A 27,303-nucleotide genomic window follows, 5' to 3' on the forward strand; every position below is an offset into this window, starting at 1 on the left:
TTTAAAGTTATACTGTTACATATACACACCACATATTTATATCCTGGAATCTGATTTTGCTCGTTCAGATATTTCTGAATCTCTTGTTTCTTCTTTTTTGGGGGAGATTATTTGTGTATTGTATTGTTAGACAGTTACTGCACTACTGGAGCTAGAAACAAAAGCAGTTCACTGCACCTGCTTTAACATCTGCTAATCCGTGTATTCAAAAAATAAACTCTGATTTGATTTGGAACCAGCACACTAAAGCACATCATCACTACTAACCAAGACACTTCTTTGTAGTACACCAAACACATCATCATTACTGACCATGTCCAAGACATTTTGATACACATTCTGGATTAATTGGCTAAGCAAAAAGCTTTTCAAACTAGAAAAGTGAATTTCCTGAAGAAAATGTAGTGTGCTTTTTTTAAACTATTTATGGTTTGAAAAGTTTTAATTTGTTTATGTTGTTTTAATGTTTGTAGCTGAAATGGTTAAAGAGCAGTAACATATAAAATGTCTACCACTTTGTTCTTATTTTTGGTATTGAAACCAGGAAGTTTTATACTAATTTATGATAATTACCACTGTTCATATTTTATAAAGGTTTTGAAGAATTTGAAGTGAGGATAGCCTGAACAGGTTAAAGTTGGTTCGGTGTCTCAAGCTTGAACGATTCAATAGTTACTGGGTAATTTTACGCTAATTTATACTAATGTATAAAATTAAGTTTAACCCATGTAAATTTATGCAAATGTTAAATGGTAATTGTTTAAAAAGTATAAATAGTATCATAAATCTGTTTAAAAGCACTCTAAGTTGGGTCAAACTGAACATGTCAACGTTGATTTGGTGTTAATAGCTTGAACGGTGTAGAGCAGTAGCAAATTGAAATACTTTCCATTCAAACCAATGGAGCTTTTATGAACATTTAAAATGGTTATACTTAAAAACAAATAAATGTTATCGAAATTCTGAATGCAAGCAATCTTAAATTGGGTCAGTTTGAACATCTCAACGTTTGTTTGGTGAAAGAGGAAATGGGTCTAGATTATTACATTTTTTAACCATTCAAGCCTAGGGGCCTTTTTTTGCTACTGAAATGCATTGGGAGCTAATTTAAATATTGTTGTAGTTCAAAAAGTATAAATGGCCTCCCGGGTCTCTGGGTTCGCGCCCAGGCTCTGTCGCAGCCGGCCGCGACCGGGAGGTCCGTGGGGCGACGCACAATTGGGCTAGCGTCGTCCGGGTTAGGGTGGGTTTGGCCGGTAGGGATATCCTTGTCTCATCGCGCTCCAGCGACTCCTGTGGCGGGCCGGGCGCAGTGCGCGCTAACCAAGGGGGCCAGGTGCACGGTGTTTCCTCCGACACATTGGTGCAGCTGGCTTCCGGGTTGGAGGCGCGCTGTGTTAAAGAAGCAGTGCGGCTTGGTTGGGTTGTGCTTCGGAGGACGCATGGCTTTCGACCTTCGTCTCTCCCGAGCCCGTACGGGAGTTGTAGCGATGAGACAAGATAGTAATTACTAGCGATTGGATACCACGAAAAATTGGGGAGAAAAGGGGAGAAAATTTAAAAAATAAATAAATAAAAATATATATAAATGATATCAAAAAATATTTTCTCAAGGAATCTAAGTTGGGTCAGTCTGAACATTTGGAAGTTAGTTTCGTGTTAATAGCTTAAATCTTTTTACGCTCTAGAGCGGGCTGAAGAAATAGAATAATAAAAAGATGGTACTTTTCCATTAAGAACATTTTTGTGACTTGTTCAGCTCTTTGAAAGTATTTTTGTATACAGTGTTGCCAACTAATTTTCAGGAGAGGTTGCTAGAGGCAGGTTGATTTGTTGCTAAAAGTTGCTAAATGACGTTGTGATGTCATTGCGTGATAACGTAGAACTGCGTCATTACGTCGAACACACAATAAAGTTACTCAAATTGACTGGCTAGCTCGGCAAAAAATATGATTTTACGTTTGTTCGGGTACAGACTCCCACTCTTTTCTGTACTTCTGGCTGTACAATTTTGATTGAGACATGTTGATTGATGTTGTAAGTTCTGTTCAAGATCAAACATTCGTGAGCAACTATATTCATTGGGTTTGGCTGGTCGAACCCGTACTCTTGCTGCTGCACTCAGCCAACAATGATTTGCAATCTGCTGAAATTGCTGCTGGCCTGCTGCTGCCTGTGCACGAGCTGAGCGCCTGCTGCTGACGTCACTGACAATGCACTTTTGCAGCCAGGCACGTGTGTTGTGACTGAGTGTGTGACAGAGAACATCGTTTTTGTGTAATTTAGAGGGAAATTGCGTGCATTTTAGCGGTTGAGTCACTTTTCAAAAGTTGCTAAAAGTGTAAAGTAGCTAAGTAGCTATTTGTTGCTAGGTGCTGTTTGAAAAAAAAGTTGCCCGGGTAGTCTGAAAAGTTGCTAAATCTAGCAACAAAATTGCTAAGTTGGCATCACTGATTGGAAAGCAGTGGAGTTACTGTTGGTGGGTTATCTTGTATATAGTTATAATTGATACAAGTTTAAAAAACATTTTTGTCAGGAAAGCCTGAACTTGTAAAAGTCGGTTTGGTGCCTGTAGCTTGAACGGTTCAAGAATAAAGATTCTAAGACATTTATACACATTTTAAATGATTATAGTTCAAAAAGTATATATAGTATCAAAATAAAATATTTTGACAAACAATCTAAGTAAGGTGAGTCTAAACATCTTAACATTGGTTTGGAGTTGCTAGCTTAAATAGTGAAAATAGAGGATATTTTAAATTGATTTAATTCAACCTTTTTTTTTAACTAGGCAAGTCAGTTCAGAACAAATTCTTATTTACAATGACGGCCTACTTGTAAAGCCCCCCGCCCGGCCAAACCCTCCCCTAACCCGGACGACGCTGGGCCAATTGTGCGCTGCCCTATGGTATAAGATCACTTTCTGAGTCAAAATATACAGTGGGGCAAAAAAGTATTTAGTCAGCCACCAATTGTGCAAGTTCTCCCACTTAAAAAGATGAGAGGACTATAATTTTCATCATAGGTACACTTCAACTATGACAGACAAAATGAGAAAAATATCCAGAAAATCACATTAGTAAGTAAGCACTTCATTCTAAGGCTGTATTCGGCGCAAGTGACAAATTAACTTTGATTTGATTTGATTATCTCTGCCTCAATATTAATAAAAACACAAGCCACTAATAATAACAACGCCAGCTTATCGGAACACGTTGCCATATAAACTCAGCAAGAAAAGAAACGGCCCTTTTTCAGGACCCTGTCTGTCAAAGATAATTCGTAAAATCCAAATAACTTCACAGATCTTCATTGTAAAGGGTTTAAACACTGTTTCCTATGCTTGTTCAATGAACCATGAACAATTATTGAACATGCACCTGTAGAACGGTCGTTAAGACACTAACAGCTTACAGACGGTAGGCAATTAAGGTCACAGTTATGAAAACTTAGGACACTAAAGAGGCCTTTCTACTGACTCTGAAAAACCCCAAAAGAAAGATGCCCAGGGTCCCTGCTCATCTGCGTGAACGTGCTGCAAGGAGGCATGAGGACTGCAGATGTGGCCAGGGCAATACATTGCAATGTTCGTACTGTGAGATGCCTAAGACAGTGCTACAGGAAGACAGGACGGACAGCTGATCATCCTCGCAGTGGCAGACCACGTGTAACACCTGCACAGGATCGGTTCATCCGAACATCACACCTGCGGGACAGGTACAGGATGGCAACAACAACGCCCGAGTTACACCAGGAACGCACAATCCCTCCATCAGTGCTCTGACTGTCCGCAATAGGCTGAGAGAGGCTGAACTGAGGGCTTGCAGGCCTGCTGTAAGGCTGGTCCTCACCAGACATCACTGGCAACAACGTCGCCTATGGGCAAAAACCCACCATCGCTGGACCAGACAGGAATGGCAAAAAGTGCTCTTCACTGACGACTTGCAGTTTTGTCTCACCAGGGGTGATGGTCGGATTCGCGTTTATCGTCGAAGGAATGAGCGTTACACCGAGGCCTGTACTCTGGAGCGGGATCGATTTGGAGGTGGAGGGTCCGTCATGATCTGGGGCGGTGTGTCACAGCATCATCGGACTGAGCTTGTTGTCATTGCAGGCAATCTCAACGCTGTGCATTACAGGGAAGACATCCTCCTCCCTCATGTGATACCCTTCCTGCAGGCTCATCCTGACATGACCCTCCAGCATGACAATGCCACCAGCCATACTGCTCGTTCTGTGCGTGATTTCCTGCAAGACAGGAATGTCAGTGTTCTGCCATAGCCAGCGAAGAGCCCGGATCTCAATCCCATTGAGCACGTCTGGGACCTGTTGGATCGGAGGGTGAGGGCTAGGGCCATTCACCCCAGAAATGTCCGGGAACTTGCAGGTGCCTTGGTGGAAGAGTGGGGTAACATCTCACAGCAAGAACTGGCAAATCTGGTGCAGTCCATGAGGAGGAGATGCACCGCAGTAATTAATGCAGCTGGTGGCCACACCAGATACAGACTGTTACTTTTGATTTTGACCCCCCCTTTGTTCAGGGACACATTATTCCATTTATGTTAGTCACATGTCTGTGGAACTTGTTCAGTTTGTCTCAGTTGTTGAATCTTGTTATGTTCATATAAATATTTACACATGTTAAGTTTGCTGAAAATAAACACAGTTGACAGTGAGAGGACATTTCTTTTTTTGCTGAGCATTTGCTGAGCATTGCAGCTGCAATGCTGGTTGTAGAGTGATGAAGTAGGGAGAATGCACATTTTATGGCTTATAAAAGTGTTGAACAAAGTGTTGACAGTACTGAATAACAACTTAAACATGAACTTACTCATAAAAATAGCAGCTCTGCTGTATTCGTTGAGTCTCTCTCTCTAGGCATAATTTGAAAAGTTTTGAAATCTCACAGTATCAACTTTGCTATGCATTCAAGGCTTCTTTTTAAAGTATATGGTTCGAGGAAACGGTGCATATCTTAGCTATCTAATTGGCCAGGGGTAGGCCTAAAGGGCTGCTGAATCAAGTGCACCTACCGCCAGCAGCGTGAAACAATAAACTAGGAAAGCAAGGCTTTATCGTTGTTTTTTTTACTGAAATGTTTGGTGATCGACTAGGAATGCCTTGGAGATCGACCAGTCGATCGCATTCAACAAGTGCAGAACTTGTGATTTAAAATATATATTTTATGGCCCTTTCTTGCCCACTCAAATGCATTGGTATCCATAGCAGCAGCTCCGTTTCGACTGCTCAATGACCAGACATGAGAGAGATGTTAGTTGGCGTTAGCTACCTACTTTTCGTCACTCTAAACTCCAACAAACAGCTGTAACTTTGATTGGTAGCAGATCATTTTGTCCTGATTCCAGATCTGAATAGCAGAGAAGTAGACAAAAATGTCATACCAAAGAGAGTACAAGTACAAGATATGCAGAAACTGCTTCTCCTATAGAAATCCCCGTTCACGCTTGTAGGCGATGTCATTGCGACATTAGCTAGCTAAGCTCATGCGCAGAAACACGTCATTGGATCTAACTGTCCTCTCGAGCCAAACTGCGCATGTGCAGGCCGTCAAATCAAAGGCACTCCTCTTCGATATAAAGTTGTTTTTGACGAAAATGAAAACGTTGCCTTCAGCAAGCACATCTAATAAATATAGTTGCAAACAGCAATGTTGGGGTTCAAGCTGTTGGCCCACTGCGCCACCATCAGCAAAAATTGGACAGAACGCCCAAAGATGAGGTACTTCTGTACTCCTTACCACACTTGGCAAATATCAGAACTCAAAATCAACCAGATCATGCAATATGCTTTTGATGTAATTTTTGACAAAAAAATGTATGATATTGACTACTTAACGCATATTCTTCTCCTGAACCGCTGGACCCAGTCTCCTTTTCACCTCATTTAACACCTTATTTACTTCACAAAAGGCACATCTCAATAGGTAGTCCAGGTATGTCATGACACAGCACAAGTGTGGGAATGGGCCTTTCCTCTTTAGTTCTATATTGCTCCTCAAGCAACGATGACATCACGGATTCCCATCAGACCTAATCTTTGAATGCCCTACTCCTTGAAGTTTGAAGTTGTCTAAAATAACACTATTTTGCTCAAAGCATTTTTTTTTTTTACCCTTTAGTGTAAACAACCAATCCAATGGTACAACCAATGGTAAGATTTCAGTCAAAATTGTTGCCATTGGTGTACCACATTGATGGTGGATGAGATTTTGATGTTTTATTTATGTCACCACCACAAAATAATGTAAGGATGAAACATACTTTTCTCCAAAAAATCTCCTCCAGAATTCGCCGGCGTCTGCTTTGGTGATGCGGAACGTGTTTCCCTGGAACTGACCACCGGGAAAGATGGCCTTGATCTCTGCCAGGATGTGGCTGAAGATGAGTGAGAGCTTGGTCAGGTTACGCCTGTCAGTAGAGAGAGAGAAGGAGAGATGAGTAACCCTTTAAAATATTAACATGAGTAACCTTGTCTGAGACTTGAAAAAGGTCAAATCTGGCAAATCTGGTGCAGTCCATGAGGAGGAGATGCACTGCAGTAATTAATGCAGCTGGTGGCCACACCAAAAATATTTGTAGGTCAAACTTACATGGTAAATGACCAAATAATCAATGCTGTGCTAGCCTATTACTATGTAGTAACTCATTGCAATGAATTCTTAATACAGAAAGTAAATACCAGAAAGTACCCATTGTTTCTATACAATATCTCAGAAAATATCAGCTGAAACAGGACTGTAACACATAATGTATTCCATGGAAAGGTGACTCGGAATACACAATGTATTCCATGGAAAGATAACTGGGAATAGAGCCGAATATAAACAGTGTAGTTATTCCCTCAGCAAGGCAATCAAACAAGTGAAATGTCAGTACAGGGACAAAGTGGAGTCACAATTCAATGGCTCAGACATAAGACGTATGTGGCAGGGTCTACAGACATTCACGGGCTACAAAAGGAAAACCAGCAATGTCACGAACACCGACGTCTTGCTTCCAGACAAACTAAACACCTTCTTTGCCCTCTTTGAGGACAATACAGTGCCACCGACGCAGCCCACTACCAAGGACTGCGGGCCCCCCCTCTCCTTCTCCATGGCAGATGTGAGTAAGACATTTAAACATGTTAACCCTCGCAAGACTGCCGGCCCAGGCGTTCTCAGAGCATGCGCAGACGAGCTGGCTGGTGTGGTTACGAACATATACAATCACTCCCTATCCCAGTCTGCTGCCCATACATGCTTCAAGATGGCCACCATTGTTCCTGTACCCAAGAAGGCAAAGAAGGCAGGGTAGCAGTGGTTAGAGTGTTGAACTAGTAACCGAAAGGTTGCAAGTTCAAATCCCCGAGCTTACAAGGTACAAATCTGTGGTTCTGTTCCTAGGCCGTCATTGAAAATAATAATTTGTTCTTAACTGACTTGCCTAGTTAAATATAAATGTTTAAAAAAAAGAAAGAAAAAAAGACTATTGCCCGGTAGCACTCACTTCTGTCATCATGAAGTGCTTTGAGAGACTAGTCAAGGATCATATCACCTCCACATTACCTGTCACCCTAGACCAACTTCAGTTTGGGCAGTATACCGCCCCAACAGGTCCACAGATGATGCAATTGCCATCACACTGCACACTGCCCTATCCCATCTGGACAAGAGGAATACCTACGTAAGAATTCTGTTCATCGACTATAGCTCAGCATTCAACCATAGTACCCTCCAAGCTCATCATTAAGCTTGGAGGCAATTGGGTCCTTGACTTTCTGACGGGCTGCCCCCAGGTGGTGAAGGTAGATCTCCACTTCGCTGATCCTCAACACTGGGGCCCCACAAGGGTGCGTGCTCAGCCCACTCCTGTACTCCCTGTTCACCTCCAACTCAATCCTGAAGTTTGCAGACGACACAACAGTTGTGGGCTTGATTACCAACAACGACGAGACAGCCTACAGGGAGGAGGTGAGGGCACTCGGAGTGTGGTGTCAGGAAAACAACCTCTCACTCAACATCAACAAAACAAAGGACCCTATCCACATCGACGGGACAGTAGTGGAGAAGGTGGAGGCTGAAGAAATTTGGCTTGTCACCTAAAACCCTGACAAACTTTTCAGATGCACAATTGAGAGCATCATGTCCGGCTGCATCACCGCCCGGTACGGCAACTGCACCACCCTCAACCGCAAGGATCTCCAGAGGGTGGTGCGGTTTGCACAACGCATCACCAGGGGAAAACAACCTGCCCTCCAGGACACCTACAGCACCAGATGTCACAGGAAGGCCAAAAAGATAATCAAGGACAACCACCCGAGCCACTGCCTGTTCACCCCGATACCATCAAGAAGGCGAGGTCAGTACAGGTGCATCAGAAGCTGTTTTTCTCACAGTCCCAGCTTTATCTCAAGGCCATCAGACTGTTAAACAGCCATCACTAACACAGAGAGGCTGCTGTCTACACACAGACTCAAATCATTGGCCACTTCAATAAATGGATCACTAGTCACTTTATATAATGCCACTTTAATAATGTTTATATATATCTTATATTACTCTTCTCATGTGTATATACTGTATCTTATACCATCTAAAAAATCTTGCCTATGCCGCTCGGTCATCCATATATTTATATGTACATATTCTTATTCCATCCCTTAAGATTTGAGTGTATTAGGTAGTTGTTGTGAAATTGTTAGATTACTTGTTAGATATTACTGCACTGTCGGAACTAGAAGCACAAGCATTTTGCTACACTCGCATTAATAACATCTGCTAACCATGTGTACGTGACCAATAAAATTTGATTGGATTTAACTGACTAATGATGGATGGTTGACAACATGTCTCCTCAGTGGATTGATCCTTTGTATTCCAACAAAAAGTTGTTTACTACAAAAACTAAAATTTTAGACCTCAAAAGTGGTGTAGTGCCAGGATGAGTCCACGTCCCACGCCATCAATTGTGTATATCCACCTACAGTATATTGTATGCCTCAACCTAAAATGAATGGAAAAGATAGGTACTGAATAAAATGTGGAAATTATCTTTACCAATCATCGGAGTTGAGACATTGAACTACACAATATTTGAGCCATGGAACCATACAACCAATGGCATAGGACCTGGACTCATAGTTTTTTGTTCTGAAAACATAGTTACATTTTGAAGTCAACTATCACTTTAACAATCAGCATTGGCAAACCATGACAAACTCGGGCACTAACACTCTCCATAACACTTTGTAAGCTAGGTGCAGCTAATGTTTGCAATCTTATCCGTGTCCTAAAGGGCGTGTCGGAACAGCAGGATAAATATGCAGAGCCGCGCACCGGAATGGATGACAGTGTCTAACAGCATCTGCATTTGCCACAGCAGGCCTGGAGCCAATTTGAAACTGAAAAATAACACGTCTCCTAGTCCAGTCTAGGACTTCAGATGAGGTACTTTCCCATTCAACATGCTGCTGAATGGGAAAACGTGCTCCTGAATGGGAAAAAGGCCCGCCACTTCGGTCTTGACTTCAGTCGCCAGTTGTACAGTGTTTCTTCCGACACATTGGTGCAGCTGGCTTCCGGGTTAAGCGAGCAGTGTGTCAAGAAGCAGTGCGGTTTGGCAGGGGCGTGTTTCGGAGGACGCATGGCTCTCGATTGACTATGACTTTTCAAATCACCCAGTAGTGCTATCTGCAGAGTTAGCTCCAGGTAAATGTTGCAATTCTTCAGCCATTCCTGGACCTGCGACCAAAAACAAGCTACCTCTGGACAGTACCAAAACAAATGATTTAATGATTCTGTCTCGTCGCAGCACAATCTGCCGAGCTGGGATGGTTGTAACCCACATATATATAACATTCTATTTTTGAATCCGGCGTCGTTTTGCGTATCAGTTCATAAACCATGTGCCATGGAATCGGTACAATGAAAATCTCTTCCCAACTATTTTGCTATCATTATGGCACAGCTGTAATTTTTTTGGTCCTTAAATGAAACTGGTATAATTTTTTTAATTATCACAATTTTCTTTTGGTCTTTAATTTTGGTCAGTTTTGGTCTTTAATTTATCAATTACTATATTTGAGTTTAACCACAATATGTGTTGCATTATTTGTTATGTCTTTTCTGGTGGATCAAACTGAAATTGTGACAAACGTCCTATGGCTTGTTTCAAAAATTGCGATATTTTGGAGACTTTCATTTGAAAATAACCAAAAATGAGAGGTTGTAATCTGAATGAAGAGAAAAAGTTCATTTTTGAACATGGGGTGAGAGATTCTTACTAATCTAATAGAGAACCAGTTCGGTTTAAGTATAACTTTTGTATGACTGACACCTTTAGTGAGAGGTCTAATGGTTTAATATTGAATAATTTCTGCCCTTCGAATGCATATTCATTATATAAATAGGCCAATTTAATTTTGTCTGGCTCGCCGTTCCAAATCAAATGGAATATTTCTTGCTCATATAAATTACAAAACAGGTCACTAGGTGTAGGCAAGACCATTAGCAAATCGGTTAATCAGGGTGATTTTTTCCCCAAACATTATTTTCCATTCCTTTGTAGCAAGATTTTACAGTTGAAGTCAGAAGTTTACATACACTTAGGTTGGAGTCATTAAAACTCATTTTTCAACCACTCCACAAAATTCTTGTTAACAAACTATAGCTTTGGCAAGTCGGTTAGAACATCTACTTTGTGAATGGAAGTAATTTTTCCAAAAATTGTTTACAGACAGATTATTTCACTTATAATTCACTCCATCACAATTTCAGTGGGTCAGAAGTTTACATACACTAAGTTGACTGTGCCTTTAAACAGCTTGGACATTTCCAGAAAATGATGTCATGGCTTTAGAAGATTCTGGTAGGCTAAATGACACAATTTGAGTCAATTGGAGGTGTACCTGTGCATGTATTTCAAGGGCTACCTTCAAACTCAGTGCCTCTTTGCTTGAAATCATGGGAAAATCAAAAGAAATCAGACAAGACCTCCACAAAAAAATTGTAGACCTCCACAAGTCTGGTTCATCCTTGGAAGCAATTTCCTAACGCATGAAGGTACAACGTTCATCTGTACAAACAATAGTACGCAAGTATAAACACCATGGGACCACGCAGCCGTCATACCACTCAGGAAGGAGACGCGTTCTGTGTCCTAGAGATGAACTAATTTTGGTGCAAAATGTGCAAATCAATCCCAGAACAACAGCAAAGGACCTTGTGAAGATGCTGGAGGAAACAGGTACAAAAGTATCTATATCCACAGTAAAACGAGTCCTATATCGACATAACCTGAAAGGCCGCTTAGCAAGGAAGCATCATGTTGTGGGGGTGCTTTGCTGCAGGAAGGACTGGTGCACTTCACAAAATAGATGGCATCATGAGGGAGGAAAATTGTGTGGATATATTGAAGCAACATCTCAAGACATCAGTCAGGTAGTTAAAGCTTGGTTGCAAATGGGTCTTCAAAATTGACAATGACCCCAAGCATACTTCCAAAGTTGTGGCAAAATGGCTTAAGGATAACCAAGTCAACGTATTGGAGTGGCCATCAGAAAGCCCTGACCTCAATCCCAGAGAAAATTTGTGGGCAGAACTGAAAAAGTGTGTGCGAGCAAGGAGGCCTACAAACCTGACTCAGTTACACCAGCTCTGTCAGGAGGAATGGACCAAAATTCACCCAACTTATTGTGGGCAGCTTGTGGTAGGCTACCTGAAACGTTCGACCCACGTTAAACAATTTAAAGGCAATACTACCAAATACTAATTGAGTGTAAACTTCTGACCCAATGGGAATGTGATGAAAGAAATAAAAGCTGAAATAAATAATTATCTCTAATATTATGACATTTAACATTCTTAAAATAAAGTGGTGATCCTAACTTACCTAAAACAGGGAATTTTTACTAGGATTAAATGTCAGGAATTGTGGAAAACTGAGTTTAAATATATTTGACTAAGGTGTATGTAAACTTCTGACTTCAACTGTATATACATGTTGTGTAAGGTGCTGTAAAAGCAAATTCTTTGCTCGTTGTCTCAGCTAAAGCTGGAAAAAGCTAACATGATCACAGGTAGTGCTGCTGCAAATTTGTTGTTTGTTTTGTTTTATATTTTATTCTATTATTTATGTCTGCCACTATCTGTGAATGTGGAATGTCTTTTATTTGTTGATTGAAAAACAAGAAAACTTTAAATAAAATTGGTGCATTTTTCCCCATATTCCATTCAGTTCGCTTTATTTTTATAAGATATTATACTTGATCTTTCTTGAATAAGTTTCTCCATTTCTTTTTGATTTTCCTCTAACTTATTTTGTGCCTCTGTGGTACAGTTTTTATAACTATCTATCTGTTCAGTTAGTCAATTTCCTTATTTAATATGGTCTCTTTTGACCTAAATTGCTTTTGTTTTAGAGATAAGTACTGAATGGCATGACCTCTAAAGGCAATTTTAAAAGTGTCTCACACAATAAGGGGATCTGCTGATCCTATGTTGTCGGGAAAATGAATTATTATGAATTATCCTGTCCTACTTTTAAACAAGTTATCATCTAATAGGCTTTAATTACATTTCTAATATCCTCGCCCGCGTGGAAATTCTGTAAAAGTAATGTATATGCAAATTATTTGATGATCCGACCTCATTTTGTCCCCATCATCACTTTTTAAACTTTTGGTGCCAGCGAGAATGACAAAAGAAAGTAGTCAAGATGACTAGCTTGATTGAGCCTCTGCTATGTATATCTAACTAGGTCAGTATATTTAAGCCTCCATATAGCTACTAGTTCTATTATATCCATGACATTTGTGATTTTCTGAAGTACATGAAGGTGATAGTTTGTAATGTGATTTTCTCTATGTTCAATTGGGGTATTTAAAACTGGATTTATAATCCCCCACCATAATAATAGAGTATTGTATTGCTTGTAGGGTTGATAAATTATTATATATATTTTCAAAAAAGCGTGGATCATCATCATTTGGACCGTATAGGTTAATGAGCCAAATCTGTTTATGGTCCAATAAATAATTTAAAATCATCCATCTGCCTTGCAGATCTGATTGACAATTTGCACACTCGGATCAGAATTTCTGTTAATGATTATCATCACCCCTTTTGAGTTTCTTTGCCCACGGTAGAAGTATATTTCACCCCCCCCAGTCCTTTTCCCACACTGTTGAATGGGTTTCCTGTAAACTATAGATATCAGATTCCTTCTCTTTTAATCCAGGTAAATACTAGTCATCTTTTCTTATCTGCTAAGCCATTACAATTATAACTGGCTAAACTTTCACTATTTACCATAATGAGATTCAAGCTTCTAATCTATTTATCATAATATATGTTTGTAAACTTACCATTAAAAAGTACCATAGTGATTGAGAGTCCATATAACTGTACCATGATATTTGCATTGCTACTAAGTAAACCCCCAAATGTTCTCCACTATTCCACCGGCTAACCCAACCCCCCCCCCCCATCCCAAGTTGTGTTGTCATCCCAGTGACCAGCAGACCACCCCCGTCCCCCCGGATCCCAGGGCCCCCGAGAGACCGGGACCCATCCTTTGAAAAGAACACACATGGCCACCACAGAACAGAAGCAGATCAACCGCCAAAAGCATTTTCATCTCCCTCACCTCGATTGTATTATACACTGCTCAATTAAAATAAAGTGAACACTTAAACAACACAATGTAACTCCAAGTCAATCACACTTCTGTGAAATCAAACTGTCCACTTAGGAAGCAACACTGATTGACAATAAATTTCACATGCTGTTGTGCAAATGGAATAGACAAAAGGTGGAAATTATAGGCAATTAGTAAGACACCCCCAATAAAGGAGTGGCTCTGCAGGTGGTGACCACAGACCACTTCTCAGTTCCTATGCTTCCTGGCTGATGTTTTGGTCACTTTTGAATGCTGGCGGTGCTCTCACTCTAGTGGTAGCATGAGACGGAGTCTACAACCCACACAAGTGGCTCAGGTAGTGCAGCTCATCCAGGATTGCACATCAATGCGAGCTGTGGCAAAAAGGTTTGCTGTGTCTGTCAGCGTAGTGTCCAGAGCATGGAGGCGCTACCAGGAGACAGGCCAGTACATCAGGAGACGTGGAGGAGGCCGTAGGAGGGCAACAACCCAGCAGCAGGACCGCTACCTCTGCCTTTGTGCAAGGAGGAGCACTGCCAGAGCCCTGCAAAATGACCTCCAGCAGGCCACAGGGGGTGTCTTGTTAATTGCCTATAATTTCCACCTTTTGTCTATTCCATTTGCACAACAGCATGTGAAATTTATTGTCAATCAGTGTTGCTTCCTAAGAGGACAGTTTGATTTCACAGAAGTGTGATTGACTTGGAGTTAAATTGTGTTGTTTAAGTGTTCCCTTTATTTTTTTGAGCAGTGTATATAGTTATTAACAAATATATATGTATAAAAAAATATTGCGTATCTTAATTTCCACAATTAACAAATAATATGTGTAATAATGTATGGCAGGTGATGTAAATGATTGTTACCTGTAACTAGGATTGCCAATACAAAAATAACATTTTTGGCAAGCAATTATTATTTTAGCAAACCGTTATTGTGATTCATCCTATAGTTTCCCTAACGTCATTACCCCATAGCAACAGATGTGGAATACACACACACACACTCAACCCGTTTCCCCCACAAACAACCACAAGCTCAGCTGTTCAACGGCTCCATCTCCGAGCCCAACTCAAGAAAGGACTTGATGTGTGAATGCATATACAGTTGCAGCTGTTTGAGAAGGCATGCAAAATTTAGCAAAAATTGGGAGATTTGATTAACCAATGTGAAGTCCTAGCCATGGGTTACTGTAGAGCGACTTACAGTAGAGTGCATACATTTTATTACATTTTACATACTGAGACAAGGATATCCCTACCGGCCATACCCTCCCTAACCCGGACGACGCTATGCCAATTGTGCGTCGCCCCACGGACCTCCCGGTTGCGGCCGGCTGCGACAGAGCCTGGGCGTGAACCCAGAGACTCTGGTGGCGCAGCTAGCACTGCGATGCAGTGCCCTAGACCACTGCGCCACCCGGGAGATATTATTCTCATCAGTTTATCGACTATAAGAGCTACACGTTTCCATTTGAATCTATTATAAACATAGAACTCTGTGACATTCTGCAATTTCCTTCGGGAACTGATCATTCATCCCTATTTTCGTTCCAGCGAGTCTTTTGCCCAGGCTTTTAACCTTTATTCATCTTGAAGAATGCAAATTTGGAAACGATTGGGCACTCATATCTCTGTCCGAAGTGGTGTACACGTTCGAGGATCTTCACCCTCTTTTTCTTTGATACCAGAAAGTACCAGATTTTCACTCATAGATCTAGTTTATGTCAAGTAAGGCTTCTCTCAGAAACATGCACTCCTTTTTAACTTTTTTAACGTCCAAATTTCAATCATATTGACTGTCCCTTTTAGCTTGTTTGTTCCTTTCTCCATTGTCGCAGCTTTCTCCGTGCACTGTTCCTTTCCTTACTGCACAAGCTGGGCTTCATTCACAAGGGATACTACGTCATTCACAAGGGATACTACGTCATTCACAAGGGATACAACGTCATTCACAAGGGATACGACGTCATTCACAAGGGATACGACGTCATTCACAAGGGATACGACGTCATTCACAAGGGATACGACGTCATTCACAAGGGATACGACGTCATTCACAAGGGATACGACGTCATTCACAAGGGATACGACGTCATTCACAAGGGATACGACGTCATTCACAAGGGATACTACGTCATTCACAAGGGATACGACGTCATTCACAAGGGATACGACGTCATTCACAAGGGATACGACGTCATTCACAAGGGATACGACGTCATTCACAAGGGATACGACGTCATTCACAAGGGATACGACGTCATTCACAGGGGATACGACGTCATTCACAGGGGATACTACGTCATTCACAGGGGATACTACGTCATTCACAGGGGATACGACGTCATTCACAAGGGATACGACGTCATTCACAAGGGATACTACGTCATTCACAAGGGATACTACGTCATTCACAAGGGATGGAACGTCATTCACAAGGGATGGAACGTCATTCACAAGGGATGGAACGTCATTCACAAGGGATACGACGTCATTCACAAGGGATACGACGTCATTCACAAGGGATACGACGTCATTCACAAGGGATACGACGTCATTCACAAGGGATACGACGTCATTCACAAGGGATACGACGTCATTCACAAGGGATACGACGTCATTCACAAGGGATACGACGTCATTCACAGGGGATACAACATCATTCACAAGGGATACGACGTCATTCACAGGGGATACAACATCATTCACAAGGGATACAACATCATTCACAAGGGTTACTTCGTCGTTCACAAGGGATTCTACGTCGTTCACAAGGGATACTACATCATTCACAAGTGATACTACATCATTCACAAGGGTTACTACGTCATTCACAAGTGATACGATATCATTCACAAGTGATACTACATCATTCACAAGTGATACTACATCATTCACAAGTGATACTATATCATTCACAAGGGATAATACATCATTCACAAGGGATAATACATCATTCACAAGTGATACATCATTCACAAGTGATACTACATCATTCACAAGTGATACTACATCATTCACAAGGGTTACTATGTCATTCACAAGTGATACTATATCATTCACAAGGGATAATACATCATTCACAAGTGATACATCATTCACAAGTGATAGGCTAATACTGTCACCTGTCAGACCATTCTTAATTGAATGTTGTCTTTACATATACTAAATAATATATGTGAGAAATTAGTTTTGATTTAGAATGGACCATTTTCATGCACCTGTCTTTGAGCAGGGGCATAAATACACACTTAAATAGCGAATAGGGGACGCTTTTCCTGTTGTTCATTTTGATGCCAGCCAGGTAGGCTAAACTCCTGTTGTAAAGAGAAGCAACGTGCTTAATATTAGGAATGTTGAGAAATAAATATAGTAGTACCAGCCTATAGAAAGCTGATGGGATCCTCCTCTTTATATTAGCAGCCATTACTCTGTTTTCACACAATTTAATAGCATTTCCTATAGAAATGTTGCGCAACATGGGCTTATAGGAACACGTATTTAAATCCATGCATTAACCAGGTATGAGGAGCTGTCTCTCGCTGTGCAACTATTCTGCTCAAACTCTGAATGCCAAGGCTCTCAAGTGTTTGATTTGATTCTCGATTGGATTTGCATTGATGTCAGAGTAATTAGAGGGACAATAGAGCGTTGAGCGCGAGGCCATTTCTGACTGGCCGCTAGCACGTTTGGAAGCCTAGTTACCGTGACGAGTCACATGGAATTTGACTGCGGTCATGACTCATAACAGCCCTAGTCCCACCTGCCCAATTAGCTTTCAGAGTCAAATCCCATTGACCTGGGTTGTCCAGATCAAGCTCAAAGTTCTCCTCTGTCAGAGACAGATGAGGTTAAAAGTTAAGTCGACGTAAGACAAAGCTTTACCATCACGGTCGCGGTGACACCTGCGTTGGTGTAGCTTAACAGTCGATGTGATATTTTCCTGCTTTCCTGTCACCTGTGAGACAACCCTACCCAGTGTCTGTGACTAGCATGTTCCCAACGAGGTCACGGCGACATACATTCCCCCCCATGATAACAGGGGCTGGAACCCAATCAAACATGCCGACAGTGATTTTATTTTTCAAACTACTGTCCATGCACACACCTTCTCTTTCTGAAAATTGTCATCTGATACCAGCAGCAACAAATACACATTTGGTATGCAAAGTGCATGGACACCTTTCCGGAAACAAGTCTCTTAGCGTTGCCGCTTGCTATAGACCACCCTCTGTCCCAAGCTGTGCCCTGGACACCATATGTGAATTGAAGAGGAAGTCGCTGGGTTTTCTTTTGCTTGGAAACAACACACCTCCATCAGACCAGACGAATACACTCCCTCGCACAGCGATATAGTGCCACAATGTCAACTGGCTAACTCATAGATACACCTTGGAATAAGTCTTACCCTTGCCTTTTAGGGAAATCCAGTCCTCAGTACAAATGGGCATTATCATCAACAGTGTATTATTGGTGTGCAGATCAGGCATTTCAGATGTCCATCCTAGTGGAGTTCTGACAACATGGAGACATCTGGGTGATTACGGACACATGGCAACACAATACGTTCACCCATTTCCGTCTCATGCAAATAACTTGCTCTCAGATGCTCAGAGCATATTAACCTGTTGGGGATGGGGGCGCTGTTTAGACTATTTATGCTAATTGGGTAATTTTTGAAACGGCTTCCCACAAAATCCTTGATCGTACAATATGCATATTATTATTATTATTGGATAGAAAACAGTCTATAGTTTCTATAGGAGTTGAAATTTTGTCTCTAAGTGGAACAGAGCCCATTCTACAGCAATTTCCCTGACATGGATTCAGATTTCAGAAATGTTGGCCACTGTTCTGAAGTCAGTTAAAACGGCACTGATATTGCTATGACTATACGGACACTTCTTACGTCTTCCCCTGGATGCCTTTACGTGATGACGATTCCAATGGGGTCGATTGCGCGTTCACAGGCCCTATAAATCAAAAAACCCTGTAGCTAGCAAGTCTTTCCTTGGTGCGTAACGCGCGTGCTGGACACCGACCCGCTCCTGTTCCAAGCGTTAGTTTAGCCTGTTATATTTCTCCGGTCATCTTTTCACTCGTTATAGGAGTTAAAAACATCATAAGGTAGTTAATTTAAAGCGTTTTATAGCAATTTATATCCGTTTAGTGCGATTTTGGGACATTTATTTTTGCAACGATGTGAATAGTTGGGCACGCTTTTCAGTTCATCCCGAACGCAGTTGGCATTTCCACATGGCAAGAGGACAGCTTTCCACCAAAAGACGATTGCTCCCAAGAAAGGATCCTTTGCCCAAGATACTGATGGAAGAACAGCTCAAGGTAGGACATTTTTATTATGATAAATCGTGTTTCTGTCGAAACATTTTAGTGGCTTAGGACGCCATGTTTTTTGACGTAGCTTCGCTTGGCGCAAACTGTATTGAAAAGTAAGGATAAATTAAAAAATGTTATTCCGCAATTGTATTAAGAATTAAATTGTCTATCAATCCCTGTCCACCCTATATTTTTTAGTCACGTTTATGAGTATTTATGTATAAGAGTAGATCACTGTCTAAGTGGCGCAAGGACTTTTTCTGACCAGCTTGTCTACATTTCACATTGTCTAACCATGATTTTGGTGGCTAAATATAAACATTTGCGATCAAACTCTATATGGAATGTGTAATATGATGTTACAGGAGTGTCATCGGAAGAATTCTGAGAAGGTTAGTGAAAAAATTAATATATTTTGGCGATGTTGACTTTTATCGCTCACTTTGGCTAGAATCAATGCTGGGCTGCTATGTGCTATGTGCTATGCTAATATAACGATTTATTGTGTTTTCGCTGTAAGACACTTAGAAAATCTGAAATATTGTCTGTATTCACAGGATCTGTGTCTTTCGATTCGTGTATGCTGTGTATTTTTACGAAATGTTTGATGATTAGTAAGTAGGTAAACACGTTGCTCTAAGTAGTTTTTCTATTCCATTTGTGACGGTGGGTGCAATTGTAACCTATGCCATCTACCTGAAATATGCACTTTTTTCTAACAAAACCTATCCCATACCATAAATATGTTATCAGACTGTCATCTAATGAGTTTTTTTGTTGGTTAGGGGCTATAAATATCTTAGTTTAGCCGAATTGGTGATGGCTACTGGTGTTGGTGGATTATGCTAATGTATTTTTAGGTAATAGATGTACATCTTTACATATTGTGTCTTCCCTGTAAAACATTTTAAAAATCGGACATGTTGACTGGATTCACAAGATCTGTGTCTTTCATTAGCTGTATTGGACTTTAATGTGTGAAAGTTAAATATTTAAAAAAAAAAAAAAAATTGAATTTCGCGGCACTGGTTTTTCAGTGGGGGGGGGGGGGGGGGGGGGGTGTGCCGCTAGCGCCACGCTGATCCTAGACAGGTTAAGAAATATGCAAATCCTTTCAACATATTCATCCGCACACCAATTTGTTGTCTAAAAACGATGCCCTCATTTTGGTCACGACCGTGTCACAGTAAATAAAATGTTCAACACAAACACATCCCGAATACTAACTGTCAAATTCTGCAACAACGACAACAACATGACTATCACTTGGCAAGGCGGCTTAATCAATCACATTGAAACGAAATGGGGCTAGTTTGCTTGTGTGTGTGTGTTTGTATTAAAGCTATTTGTGCCAAACCATGCTAAATGCCATCCTAATTGAACACGTGGAGAAGGTAGGATGGTCCCCAAGGGCGATGGATGGATGGATGGATGGATGGATGGATGGATTAATGGATGGATGGATGGATGGATGGACGGATGGATGGATGATGCTGGCTGCCCCACAGCTCCCTGTCCAACACTCACCATATGTTTGACATTTCAAGCTCATTACATAAGCTGTGACAGAGAGTGCAACTACGAAAGACATGCTTGGGACTGCTCACTTGTATGCCTTCCTAGACATTGGCTGACGTTTCATTTGCTTCTCCATTCATTAACACAAAAAGGGGAAGACATGTCATAAACACTACATGCTCGTGGCTTTTTGGATTAAATAACTGAATACTGTCCAAACATAATCAGGAGTGCTCTAGATACCGTCTTGAGAGGCAATTGGATGGAGAAGGGATCATCCACTAGATTCAGCCGCAGGCCAATTCCTTTTCCTGAGCAGATGGTCAGGGGGCCGGAGCATAATTACAAATCATTTGTAGACTGCAAATTGACCGTAAGAAGCCCAAACAGATATGTTTGGCTAAAACGTAATCATTTCAAACCTTGCTTACATTTGTACACTCAGATCTGTTTCAGCTGTCCTTGTGCTTGTCTCCACCCCCCTCCAGGTGTTACCCATCTCCCCATTATCCCCTGGGTACTTATACATGTGTTCTCTGTTTGTCTGTTGCCAGTTCGTCTTGTTTGTCAAGTCACCCAGCATTTTTGTCTCAGCTCCTGCTTTTCACAGTCTCTCTTTTCTCACCCTCCTGGTTTTGACCCTTGCCTGTCCTGTCTCTGAGCCCGCCTGCCTGACCCTGAGCCTGCTGTCCTGTACCTTTGCCCCACTACTCTGGATTACCGACCTCTGCCTGACCTGACCCTGAGCCTGCCTGCAGTCCTGTACCTTTGCCCAACTACTCTGGATTACCGACCCCTGCCTGTCTTGACCTGTCGTTTGCCTGCCCCTGTTGCTGTAATAAACATTGTTACTTCAACACAGTCTGCATTTGGGTCTTACCGGAAACGTGATACACTCTTTGAAAAAAGGAGCTACGCATCTAAAACCTAAAAGGGTTCTTCGGCTGTCCCCATAAGATAACCCTTAGAATAACCTTTTGGTTCCAGATAGAACCCTTTTGGTTCCAGATAGAACCCTTTTTGGGTTTCATGTAGGACCCTTTCCACAGAGGGTTCTACATGTAACCCAAAAGGGTTCTACCTGGAAACAAAAAGGGTTCTCCTATGGGGAAATCCAAAGAACCCTTTAGGAACAATTTTTGGAACAGTGTACACGATCAAGTCTCTCTATTATGCAAGGGAATACTTGGAAACAAAATCACTTGGAGCTGATCTCCTGGTATTTTTACAGTCTTTTATGACCAACAATGAAAGAAAATGTTGGGGGGGGGGGGTCAAATAAAACGCAGTTGGGGAACCATTGGAAACAGGATATTTGATTTGATTTGATTTATTAGGTTCCCTATTAGCTGATGCCAATGGAGACAGCTAGCTATAAGATGGAAGAGAGTTCCATGCACTTATGGCTCTGTATAATACTGTACGTTTCCTTGAATTTGTTCTGGTCCTGGGGACTGAAAATACCCCTGGTGGCATGTCTGGTGGGGTAAGTGTGTGTGTGTCAGAGCTGTATGTAAGTTGACTATTCAAATTTGGAATTTCCAAAACATGAATGTTTCTTAAAAAAAACAAGAAGTGACGTAGTAAGTCTTTCCTCAACTCTTAGCCAAGAGAGACTGGTATGCATAGTATTAATATTAACCCTCTGATTACAATGAAGAGCAAGACGTGCCGCTCTGTTCTGGGCCAGCTGCAGCTTAACTAGGTCTTTCTTTGCAGCACTTGACCATATGACAGGACAACAAACCAAGATAAGACAAAACTAGAGCTTGTTTTGTGAAGTGTGGTGTCAAAAAAGCAGAGCATCTCTTCACTATGGACAGACCTCACCCCATCTTTACAACCAATGAACCTATATGATTTGACCATGACAGTTTACAATCTAAGGTAACACTAAGTCATTTAGTCTCTTCAACTTGTTCAACAGTCACACCATTCATTACCAGATTTAGCGTAAGTCTAGAACTTAGAGAATGATTTGTACCAAATACAATGCTCTTAGTTTTAGAGATGTTTAGGACCAGTTTATTACTGGCCACCCATTCCAAAACTGACTGCAACTTCTTGTTAAGGGTCAATAATTGCAAAGGCTGTACTGAAATCTAACAGTCATTTGTGTCAGTGCAGTACAGGTTGAGTGCCCTTTACTATAAGCATGCTGAAAGTCTGTTGTTAATTTGTTTACAGAGAAGTAGCATTGTATTTGATCAAACACAATTTTGCTAAGAGCTGGCAGCAAGCTGATCGATCTGCTGTTAGAACCAGTAAAGGCCGCTTTACCATTCTTGGGTAAAGGAATTACATTGGCTTCCCTCCAGGCCTGAGGACAAATACTTTCCTCTTGGCTCAGATTAAAGACATGACAGATAGCCGACTCTATAGACACTTCTACCATCCTCAGTAGCTTTCCATCTAAGACGTCAATGCCAGGAGGTTTGTCATTATTGATCGATAACCATTGTTGCACCTCTCCCACACTAACTTTACAAAATTCTAACTTGCAATGCTTTTTTTTCATTACTATTTTTTTTTATACATGAGTACGACTGCTTACTGTTTGTTGTTGGCATTTCCTGCCTAAGTTTGCCCACTTTGCCAATGAAGTATTCATTAAAATAATTTGCAACATCAAATGGCTATGTGATGAATAAGCCGTCTGATTGGATGAAAGATGGAGTTGATTTAGTCTTTCTGTCCATAATTTCATTTAAGTATTCTAAAGTTTTTTTTCCATCGTTCTTTTTATCATTGATCTTGGCTTCATAATAGAGCTCCTTTTTGTTGAGTTTAGTCACATCATTTCTCAACTTGTAATATGTCAACCAGTCAGATGTGCAGCCAGAGTAACCAGCCGCTCCTTTTCCCCCATCACCTTCAACTATACAGTATTTAAATTCCTCATCAATCCATGGAGCCTTAACAGTTCTAACAGTCCGTTTCTTAACTGGTGCATGTTTACCAAAAATTTGAAGACATTTTTTTAAGAATTCATCAAGTGCAGCGTCTGGATTCTCCTTATTGATCACATCACACCAACAAATATTTTTAACATCATCCACATAAGAGTCACAGGTAAATATTTCGTATGATCTCTTATACACTATTTTAGGCCCAGCTTTTGGAACTTTCCTGGATATAGCCACTATATTGTGATCACTGCATCCAACGGGTATGAATATAGCTTTAGAACAAAGAACGGGTATGGATATAGCTTTAGAACACCCTGGTAGGTTGATTAATAACCTGAACCAGATTACAGGCACTGGTTCCAGTGAGAAGTTTCCTCTTGAGCGGATAGCTTGATGAAAACCAGTCAATATTCATGTCCCTGAGAAAGTAGACCTCTCTATTTACATCACACACACTACCAAGCATTTCACACATTATTTAGATGCTGACTGTTAGCACTTGGTGGCCTATAGCAACACCCCCAAAAGAAAAGGCTTGAGATGTGCCAGGTGAACCTGCAACCGCAACACTTCAATAACACTTGTTTTCTAAGCATTACAGGGATATGGCTCTGAATATATACAGCCATACCTCCCCCTTAAGCATTCCTGTCTCTTCTATAGATGTTATATCCTTGTATTGCTACTGCTGTAACATCAAATTAATTATCTAAGTGAGTCTCAGAAATTGCTAATATATGAATGGTATCTGATGTTAGCAAGTTATTAATTTCATTAACCTTATTTCTAAGGCTACATATTATTAATATGGGGTATTTTCAGCCCTTTCCTGGGTAGCTTATCAGAGATCAACATAATATGGAGAAGAGCAAACAAAGCAAGAGAAGAAAAAATATACATTCAGCAGTCCATTAATCCTTTAGTGTGTGTAAGTGTGTGTGCTGTGGGGTTGAAGCTACAAACCCATAGGCTTGGCTCTCTCATCCCTTCCAGGCTTCTGGGAGGGAGGGTGGACAATGAGCCTTTCATAGCGGATGTAAGCAATGTCCCCATGCGCTCTGGCAGCTTTCATGGCTGAGATAAGTTCTCTCCTCTTCTGGCACACAACTTCAGGATAGTCCTAATTGAGGAAGATATATGTTCCTCTCAAAATCTTGGCTCTTTCCAGAACAGCTACCTTGTCCTTGAACCTCAGGAACTTGACCACTATCGGCCAGGGCCTGTCACCTGGGCCGGTGGTAGGTTTTCCAGTCCTGTGGGCGCGCTCCACCTCAATCTTCCTGTGGTCCATCTTCAGATTCTCCGAGATCATTTCCCTCACTTTGTCCTCAGACTCCGCCCAGGTCTCGTGGAGATTCTGCAAATCCGTCCACAACCATGTTATTCCACCTTGATTATCCCTCGAGATAATCTGATTTCTCCGTCATTGTTATCATGGACTCACATACAGAGCTGATGTCCTCTCTCAATGACTTACAGATTGCTGTCATCTTTCCGTTCTCCTGTTTATAACTCATCGAGTTGACCCTGGGAGAACTGCATGCTGTTCTTCAGGTCCTGGACCTCTCTGGTCAGGTCATCCATTCTTTTATTAGTTGACTCCATCAGTATTTGAACAAAACACTATTTTCTTGTTGTTGTAACAACTGCTTGTAGAACTATTTTTGTTTTGTTTAAAATATCCTTCACCTGTGATCAGGAGACACCACTGTCCTCAACGCTACTCCCCCCAGCTTTGGTCTTTGTCATGGTAACAGTAGGTTACGCTGTTACTCCTCGCAGTTCCAGACAGGGCAGGTTGCAAGGGAGATTGAAAACAACAACAAACAACAGGGGTCTAGACAGCCACAAGCTTGAGTCAGTCCACGGTGCCACCACAAAGCCCTGCAGCTTGATAGGCAGCTAGCTAGAAGCTAGGCTAGTTGCTACGCCAAACAACTCCTCAGACCCGGCCTTGGTCGGCAGGATCACTGGATAGATGGTAGCGGTCCCAGAAACTGATGCCAATAGCGTCGCGGGATCCAAACTCAAAAAGCTAGCTAGCTAGTAACCAAACTTTTTCAATAGACTTTCAAAACTTCCCAAAACAACAAACCGAGCTCTCCCTCATTCAGCAGTCAACAGGAAGTCACGACAGTTGTGAGAGAAAGACAAGGGTGAGAGAGAATTGTGATTGAGAGAATATCAATGTGAATGAAGAAACAAGGCCTTTATATATTAATAATTAATGGGCAGTCACTACACCACCACAGCAATTAGCTATCTGCAGGGGGATGTGCATGGTTTAATCATTTCTATATCAGATATACTTCAAAGGCCTCTGTCAGTTGTTTTTGTCAATGTGAACATGAACTTAAGATGAATAAATTCATGGTGGTTAGGTTAGGTGACCCCACTTAGCTTGAGAGAAAGAGAGAGAAAGAGAAAAACATGGCTACTGTTTTCGCAACGAAGAGGAGAAAGCCAGTGTTCGTCGTGTGTGGCCATGTTGACTTTCACCCCCAAATTATAAGGACCCAGAAAGCATGGTGCTGTCATATTGCAGACCTCCGAACTCCCCTGTTGCCAGATGAATGACAACAAATGACGATTGTCATACAAAATAATGTATGCTACTCCTCTAACAATAGTTGACTTGAATTGTACTTAGGTCGTATACCATTTCAGCCATGTTCATGCGTCTCATTATGTTTCCAGCCTTTCCTAAAAAGCTGATGCTAATGCTAACAAGCCCCATATTGTTGGGTTGTCCGGGTGCATACCTCCAATCCGCTGCATTCATATTATATTTATTTTATTTTAATAAAAGCAAATGATCCCTTCAAGAGCCACCCACACAGAAATAGAGAATCTACAAATGTGGCGGGTTCAAGCGAGTCATGACTCGACTCGTCACTCAAGTATATAGGACTTAGGACTCGACTCGGACCTGAGGTTTAGTGACTTGACTACATCACTGCTTACAGTAGCAATTTGACTCAACCAGCTCTTTGAAAGTGAGAGTTTGAATCAAACTGCAGGAGCATCAGACAGCGAGTTATTCCTCACTAACCGCTTGGATGTGCCACTCCATACTTTAATCTGGGACTATTGTCCTTGAATCATTCAGGACTATTCAGGACTATTTATTAATTGAGAACTATTTATTCATTGCTCTATTTTATCCACAGATTCATCTGTGACTGAGCTGTAAAACCTCTAATTCAAAAACACAGAGGATGGCCGTTTATAGGAGACTAATTGTCTGCAAGAGAAATGGCTCCACTGGATCCTACAATATATAGTCTCTTCTCCCTCTGACAAAGCTCCAGGGAAGGGGGGTAGGTAATCAGTTCAGGTTCACTGAGGGGGAAGCTTTCATGGCTTTTCAAGAGAAAGTGCAACTTCTGCAAATGCAAAGGAGAGAGAGGGCATTAGGAAGTGTAGGGAATTAACAGGATATCTTTCACAGCTTGAAGTCGCAAAGAAAACAACACCTCCAGCTGCCTTGATGTGATAGGAAATCAACTTCTGTTCATATTCCAAAGCAATAATGCGCCTGCCAGAAAGACCTGTGAATTATTGTTTGGTAACGTAGGTCTTCAGTTGCGTAAGAGATCTAGAAACAATACTATTATTTTCTCTTCAAAACCCCGACATATAATAACCTTGAGAAGGAGGGAGATTGTAGTTCACTCCATTGATAAAAAAACAAAGTTGGTTCGTTTATCAAAAGTGAAGCCAGGTGTCGAATACCATGTCAACCAGTGTGGCACAATACAACAGTGCAGAATATAGTAACGTAATGGGACCATGAACGATGTGATAATCATGTTGATAGAATGTATGGGAAAGACATGAATAGTATTGTTGGTTACAATATAAATGATATATGAAAAA

At 41.3% G+C, this 27,303-nt stretch overlaps 1 protein-coding gene across 2 annotated transcripts in view; it reads right to left on the reverse strand.

Moving 5' to 3' along the window:
• Positions 1-27,303, reverse strand: part of cblb (Cbl proto-oncogene B, E3 ubiquitin protein ligase) — a 180,518-nt gene that overhangs the window by 115,065 nt on the left and 38,150 nt on the right. For both annotated transcript variants that reach the window (XM_055943014.1, XM_055943015.1), the window contains exon 4: positions 6,282-6,428. In XM_055943014.1, coding sequence (XP_055798989.1) covers positions 6,282-6,428 — 147 coding nt within the window. The remainder of the gene's footprint in view (positions 1-6,281; positions 6,429-27,303) is intronic.

Source organism: Salvelinus fontinalis, chromosome 13, assembly GCF_029448725.1.
Source record: "Salvelinus fontinalis isolate EN_2023a chromosome 13, ASM2944872v1, whole genome shotgun sequence".
NCBI lineage: Eukaryota > Metazoa > Chordata > Actinopteri > Salmoniformes > Salmonidae > Salvelinus > Salvelinus fontinalis.